This window comes from Pangasianodon hypophthalmus, chromosome 6 (genome assembly GCF_027358585.1).
Source record: "Pangasianodon hypophthalmus isolate fPanHyp1 chromosome 6, fPanHyp1.pri, whole genome shotgun sequence".
NCBI classification, from domain to species: Eukaryota; Metazoa; Chordata; class Actinopteri; order Siluriformes; family Pangasiidae; genus Pangasianodon; species Pangasianodon hypophthalmus.
Genome location: NC_069715.1, coordinates 30,908,476 through 30,915,975, shown reverse-complemented (window position 1 = coordinate 30,915,975; position 7,500 = coordinate 30,908,476). Strand labels below are relative to the sequence as shown.

At 39.3% G+C, this 7,500-nt stretch overlaps 2 protein-coding genes across 2 annotated transcripts in view; one reads left to right on the top strand and one right to left on the bottom strand.

The window, feature by feature from the left end:
* Positions 1-1,396, bottom strand: part of LOC117597599 (ADP-ribosylation factor 5) — a 5,209-nt gene extending 3,813 nt beyond the window's left edge. Inside the window, exons 1-3 of the mRNA XM_034305495.2 lie at positions 1,204-1,396; positions 457-537; positions 78-187 (exon numbers count right to left, since the gene is read on the bottom strand). Coding sequence (XP_034161386.1) covers positions 78-187; positions 457-537; positions 1,204-1,270 — 258 coding nt within the window. The 5' untranslated portion in view covers positions 1,271-1,396. The remainder of the gene's footprint in view (positions 1-77; positions 188-456; positions 538-1,203) is intronic.
* A 3,562-nt stretch (positions 1,397-4,958) lies between these two features.
* si:dkey-30c15.2 (uncharacterized protein LOC558938 homolog) overlaps positions 4,959-7,500 on the top strand; it is a 12,173-nt gene continuing 9,631 nt past the window's right edge. Inside the window, exons 1-2 of the mRNA XM_034305116.2 lie at positions 4,959-5,225; positions 5,674-5,717. Of these exons, the coding sequence (XP_034161007.2) occupies positions 5,193-5,225; positions 5,674-5,717 (77 nt within the window). The 5' untranslated portion in view covers positions 4,959-5,192. The remainder of the gene's footprint in view (positions 5,226-5,673; positions 5,718-7,500) is intronic.

The window sequence follows — 7,500 nt, the reverse complement described above, 5'->3', positions numbered from 1 at the left end:
AATAAATAAAAGTGATTTTAGTTTAAATCTCATTCCCGCTGATATTTCAGCTCTTTTCTTTAGGAAATATTGTGTACCTGAGTGTTCTGGAAGTAGTGTCTCCACAGCGGACGGATTTTATCCTGACCACCAACATCCCACACGGTGAAGCAGATGTTCCTGTACTCCACCGTCTCCACGTTAAACCCTGGAGCAACAAAATCAACAGCGTTAAATCAATCTTTACGCTGCGTCTGCGTTTATTAACCAGGCGTCAGACGCGCTCTCCGCTCTGTCTGTTACTGAGGAACGTAATGGACATTTAATAATAATCTAATAATCTCATAATCTCAGAGATTAACTGTTTAACATCCACCTGAGAGATTTATTCTCATTTATAGGGTGTAAATAATTATAACCCGAGACACATAAGTAAGTAAGTAAGTAAGTAAGTAAGTCAGGGAGAGATATTCTCACCGATGGTAGGAATGGTTGTGACGATTTCTCCCAGCTTCAGTTTGTACAGTATTGTTGTTTTTCCTGCTGCGTCCAAACCCACTACAACAACATTCATCAATAAAACAGAAAAAAAAAACTTGTTTTTAGTGACTATGATTACATTTCATTTAAATGATTTAAATTACAGCTTTACAAAAGCCTCTGATTATTCCAAAGCTGCTGTTCCTCAAAATAAGGAATAGTGCAAAAATCATACTGTAAATAAAACAAACAAAAACAAACAGAAAGAATTACACGACTTTTGTAATAGATCAGGATTATTGCATAAGAACAAAGAAACACTACAGAGACTGAGATTTTTTTTATTTATATCTCTCCTGTGAATCTGAAAAATAAACACATTAATCAAACCCACAGAGGACGCAGTAAATTAATGTTAAAATGTTCATGGATTTTGAATTTAAAGGGAAATAAACTGCTCAGTTTAAGATGCTAACATTACAGCTAACTCGCTAACTAGCTTCCTCAGTTATAACGCGTTATAAAGCGTATTAATGACTAATGTCTCACACACACACACACACACACACACACACACACACACACACACACACACACACACACACACACACACACACACACACACACCTGAGGTTCATTAACGCTGTTAAATTAATACTAATTAATTGAATAGAATGAACTGGTCGCGCGCTACATCACACACACACACTGACACACTCACACACACACACACACACTTCTCACCCATTAATATTCTCATCTGCTTCTTCCCAAAAAGTCTCCCGAAGATGGATGAAATTGTTAAACCCATTATAATTCGATAATTTCTACACTTTAGGCTTTAATTCTTTCAGTAAATGTCGCGTCTCTTGCACTGTTTCCTCTCTCTGTTACAGCCGGTTAGAGTTTGCGCATGCGCGCTGCCACGTCGCTGCCAGAGGCCACCGTGGAAGGCATTGCGTCACTTCCTGTCCGAATTACGACACTGCACTTGTTTGGAGAAGCCGCTTAAATCACGTGATTAAAGTCTTTTTCATTCTTTGCTAAGTGACTTTAATAAAGTGCTCCGAAATGTAAAAATGCAGAATTTAACTCAATAACATGAATTATTATTTTTTTTTTGGAAAACTATAAATGAAAGAATTCTTCAGTTTGGGTTTTAAGGGTTTGTGTTTAGACATCACCTAAAACACTCACCGTCCACTTTATTAGGAACACCTACCCAGCTGCAACGCTGATGCAGTCACGTGACAGCAGCACAATGCATCACATCCATCACTTTATTCACCACCTGCGCAAGTGCACATGGCAGATCTGCACAAAAAACAACATAATGTGAGGTGACAGGTGAGTAACAGGTAACAGGTAAACATCCAGAGGTACAGACCAGCAGGAAGTGCAGACACAATACTGTACAATAAACAATAAATACAAAACACATTCCACATCTAATGCAATAACGCGGCTGCTCTTCTCAGAAAAAAACCTGTTCAGGTGTGGTTACAGAGCTGTCCCTTTTACCTGAGGGGAGTTTCTGAAACAGATCGTTCCCCAGCGTGTGTTTGGTCCATGGAAGGTTTCTGAGTTCACTTCTTGGCCCTGATGTCATGATCATGACACGAGCGTCAGTTAATGTTCACATCAAACATCAGAATTAAAAATAAATCTCAGTGATCTCAGGGATTGACCGTGACGCAGGTGCAACAAACCTGAACAGCTGAGAAGTGTAAAAGGAAGTGTTTCCAGTCTTCTCCTGTCCAGTTCTCAGATTCCCGTTCCTGGCTGACAGGAGCAGAACTCTGTGTGTTCTTCTGCTGGTATCTGCCCCAACGTTCCACATGCTGTGCGCTCTGAGGTGCTTTTCTGCTCACCACGGTTGTACAGAGTGGTTATTTGAGTTACTGTAGACTTCCTGTCTCCTCTGACCTTCTATCATCATCAAGGCGTTTCTGCTCACTGGATGTTTTTTGTTTTTCGCACCACTCTGTGTAAACTCCAGAGACTGTAGTGTGTGAACATGGCAGATGATCAGCAGTTTCTGAAAAACTCAAACCACCAACCAGCCTGAGATTTTTGTCTCCATTCTGATGCTTGATGTGAACCTTAACTGAAGCTCTGTATGATTTTATGGATTACGCTACTGACACGTGATTGCGTGAATCAGCCGGAGATCGTATTCGTGTATGGCGAGTGTATATCCTACATCTATAAGTGTTTTATATATGAGTATTTATTTTATATATATAGTATATTTAATTTTTGTAGTGTTTTTGTGCTTTTGAGTTACTGTTATTATGAGCGTATGCTGTAACAGATATAACGTGCTCAGATAACGTGTACAGGAGGATATGATAGATTCTGTGAAGAAGCTTTAATATTCTGCTCACATGTAGGTGGATAACTAAGTGCATAAAATGCTGGAAATTCATATCATTGTTTTTTTAAAAAATCTCCAACTTCAAATCATTTCACACACATGACTCATTTAAACTTCCTGCTTAAAGTTGCTCCATCCAAAATTTGAATTTTTCTCGACATGTAATCATAACTCGTACCTGAACGAGATTCCCAACACCACACAGACACTCAGGTACAGGAAACAGGTGAGTGTGTTAAAATCATGAAAGTTATGTTTTCCAGCCTGTTCTCCAGCATGTCCTTGTTCTCCTCCTTTAGCAATACTGTTAGAGGTTTTTAACCCAAGACCTCCAGCTTCTCCAGACCTCAAACAATCAGAGGGCTTTTCACTTTAAGTGTTTTTAGTCCTCATCTTTCTATCACTTTTAACATTCACTCTCATTTCTCTGAGACATACTGTAGCGCAGATGGACTGAATGGTCTCCGTTTGGATAAAACTCAATGCAGATTATTAGGAAAGAGTTGCAGGAAGGGGAAGAGGTACAGTGGTTAGCGTTGTCTCCTCACAGCTCCAGCATCTCCGTCTGCGATCCTGATCTCAGGTTACTGTCTGTGTGGAGTTCCACATGTTCACCCAGTGTCCATGAGGGTTTCCTCCGGGTTCTCCGGTTTCCTCACACCTCACAAAAACATGCAGGTAGGTGGATTTGTGATGCTAAATTACCCCTAAATGTGAATGAGTGTGTGAATGTGTGTGTGTGTGTGTGTGTGTGTGTGTTTGTGTGTGTGTGTGTGTGTGTGCATGGACTGGCTTCCCATCCCGCCTTGCGCCCGGTATTCCCGGGATAGACTCCGGATCCACCGTGACCCTGACCAGGATAAAGCACTTACTGAAGATGAAAGTCTGTCAATTTTAAATATTTATCTTAAAAAACTATAAAATATTACCATTATTTAAGAAAATCTCACTACACCCAACATACTGTACTTTGACCAGAATGAGTGTAAATGAATATGAGGTTGCTCAGGTGCTCCTTCTGTCCACTAGAGGGCGTCACACACTCGCTCCAGTGAGAGTGAACACACTCCATGAGCATGCTCTGGGGTTAAAGCGGTTTGTTCAGCTGAACACTTCACATAACTGAGCAGAGTTATGTAATAAACTCAGCACTGAGGTTATTTAATACTTTATGTTACGCAGTGATGAATTTGATCAGTTAGTGTCAGATAACTCATTACTTTTAGAAACACAGATATCAGTTTTAGGAGTGTAATGAATATTCATGTAGAATAAAGACAATGTGATTTCTGTCTAATATGATTTTTCTGAATCTATTGTTTATTTCATCTGTTTTTTCCCATGTAATATTCTTAGCTTCCTGTGTGCTTTATTTAAAGCTATCTTTTATAAACACAGTCTAATTTATATCACAGTGAATTTTGAAATATTTAGTTGAATATAATATATTTTAAAACTTTATAAAAGCATAAGCATATACTAGATAAAGATGTTATTGTTTAGCCCCTGATGTTTCATACATTATTCAATACATTAAATACATTAAATACATTATACTGACTACAATCCAAAGCTGTGGTTAGAATTTAAAAACATTAGTAAATTTATTTCACAGTCACACAGCTGGCTTTAACTCGCTTTGGGTCTCACACTTCACTGCTAATCACATCACTGACTTCTGAACTGGTGATTTATCTCAGCTCGGGGTTTAGCCCACAATAAACTCTCTTCTTCCATCCAAGACAAAAGACAGAAGATAGATAGATAGATAGATAGATAGATAGATAGATAGATAGATAGATAGATAGATATGAATAGTATCTATAGATGAGAATATTGTCAGTAAATTTTAAAAAGGCACTAAATTCTTTCAACACAGTTATTTAAAAAGTCATGACTAAATGAAGGATGTAACTTCAGACATTAAGCTTTACACACTGGTTTCTGTCCGCAGACTATTTACTATATATTTTATTTAAAAAATAAATAAATAAATAAATAAAATACAACAGCGCACACTCTCACTCCACCCAATCAGCGCGGCGCTCGTGCGTACCTGCCGCGCAGGTAAGAGAAGCCACGCCCCCAGACCGCAGCGTATTAAACACATGCGAAGCGCGAAGTGGCAGCAGCAGCGCGCGCGACAGTGTATTATTATTATTATTATTATTATTATTATTATTATTATTATTACACACTGCGGTGAAGGACATCATCCAGAAAAACAATCAGCCCCCAGGTGAAGGAGCGCGTTTTATTCCTCCAGACTGAGTGGATTTGGAAGATGAGATGAAGATTTATGGAATATTTCTTTACTTTTAATTCTCTGGACTTTTTTTGTTGTTGATTCAGCGACATGAACTCCAGCAGCGGATTATCAGACCGAGAGGTGAAGTGTTTTCATTTAATCTCGTTTTCTAATAAAGAGTAAAATATCACATTAAATAAAAACAGACAGGATTGTGATAAAAGTTCATCTGGAATCAAATAAACACATTTCGGAGATTGTGTTTAATAATGACTAATTCTTTATTTGAATAAAACTGTACACTCCTCTCATGCCTCAGCTAGCTCTGAAGTGAACATTTGCAGTTTGTGTATTTATTTTTCTATCATGACGCTGTTGTTGTTGTTGTTGTTGTTGTTGTTGAATTAACGCCTCCAGTGTTTTATATTTATGTGGCTGTGAGTTTATCTGAAGGGAAAGGAGAGTTGATTAAACATTCCTGCTCTCACTCCTGCCTTGTCTCAGCCTTGTGCAGCTTTTCAGTGTTTGTCTTCTTGAAGTGAATTTCATGTTAGTTGTGTGTGTGTGTGTGTGTGTGTGTGTGTTACAGCTCACAGCTCTCTCTTCCGTGTACGTCTCCTGTCTCAGCTTAAGGTCAGTTTCACTTTGTCTTCGAGTCTCACCGCTGTAATAATTATTAACACGTCCTGCTTTAACCCTGCATGTGGCATAAACATGCCGTTAAACAGCTTCATGTAACAAAATTCCGGCCATTTTACCGAGTTTTCTGAAACATAACCATAAAACAATTATATATATTTATATTTATATATTATATAAAACTCACACATACAGACAAACAGAACAGAAGCAGAAGCTGCAGGAACATTAACAGCAGAACATACAGATTTCTAAATAATAATAATATTAATAAGTTATTCTTAAATACAAATTGTAAACCAAAGTCAAGTGTAAACTTGTGCAGGTATAAGCGATGACGTCACACGCCAATCACCTTAAATTATGCAACATTAATTTTAATAACACATTTATAGAGTTTGATAAACCTTGTTTTAGATCATATTTCCGCATGATTTTTAAACTTTACTTCACACTGTTGTGCGTTATTGTGTTTTAATATCATGTTTAAAAATGTGAATTTAGCTGTGTGTGTGTGTGTGTGTGTGTGTGTGTGTGTGTGTGTGTGTGAGAGAGAACAGAGATGCATTCCAGCCCTTTTTTATCTTTTAAAAAAATGATTTTTATTAATTTATTTTTTAATACTCACAGATTCACAGTGAGAATAGTGCTGACGAATCTGATGGTTTATTTGATCAGAATAAGTTCACTTTATAACAGTCATGTGATGAGTGTTAATAAGAGTTAATAAGCATTAATAAGTGTTAATAAGAGTTAATAAGACAGAGAGATGAGCCGTGAATTATGAGCTGTGAATTAAAATGAGTTTGTAAATAAACCCACTCCTCATTTCAGCACCACTTCCCCCGGACAGCATCCACCTCCACCTATAACACCACCTCCATCTATACCTCCGCTTCCATCTATACCTCCACCTATACCTCCGCTTCCATCTATACCTCCACCTCCATCTATACCTCCGCTTCCATCTATACCTCCACCTATACCTCCGCTTCCATCTATACCTCCACCTCCATCTATACCTCCGCTTCCATCTATACCTCCACCTATACCTCCGCTTCCATCTATACCTCCACCTCCATCTATACCTCCGCTTCCATCTATACCTCCACCTATACCTCCGCTTCCATCTATACCTCCACCTCCATCTATACCTCCGCTTCCATCTATACCTCCACCTATACCTCCGCTTCCATCTATACCTCCACCTATACCTCCGCTTCCACCTCCACCTCCATCTATACCTCCGCTTCCATCTATACCTCCATCTATACCTCCGCTTCCACCTATAACACCACCTCCATCTATACCTCCGCTTCCATCTATACCTCCACCTCCATCTATACCTCCACCTCCATCTATACCTCCGCTTCCACCTATACCTCCACCTCCATCTATACCTCCGCTTCCATCTATACCTCCGCTTCCATCTATACCTCCACCTCCACCTATACCTCCGCTTCCATCTATACCTCCACCTCCATCTATACCTCCGCTTCCACCTATACCTCCACCTCCATCAATACCTCCACCTCCATCTATATCTTCGCTTCCATCTACACCTCCACCTCCATCTATACCTCCACCTCCATCTATACCTCCGCTTCCATCTACACCTCCACCTATACCTCCGCTTCCATCTACACCTCCACCTCCATCTATACCTCCATCTACACCTCCACCTCCATCTATACCTCCATCTACACCTCCACCTCCACCTATACCTCCGCTTCCATCTACACCTCCACCTCCATCTATACCTCCACCTCCATCTACA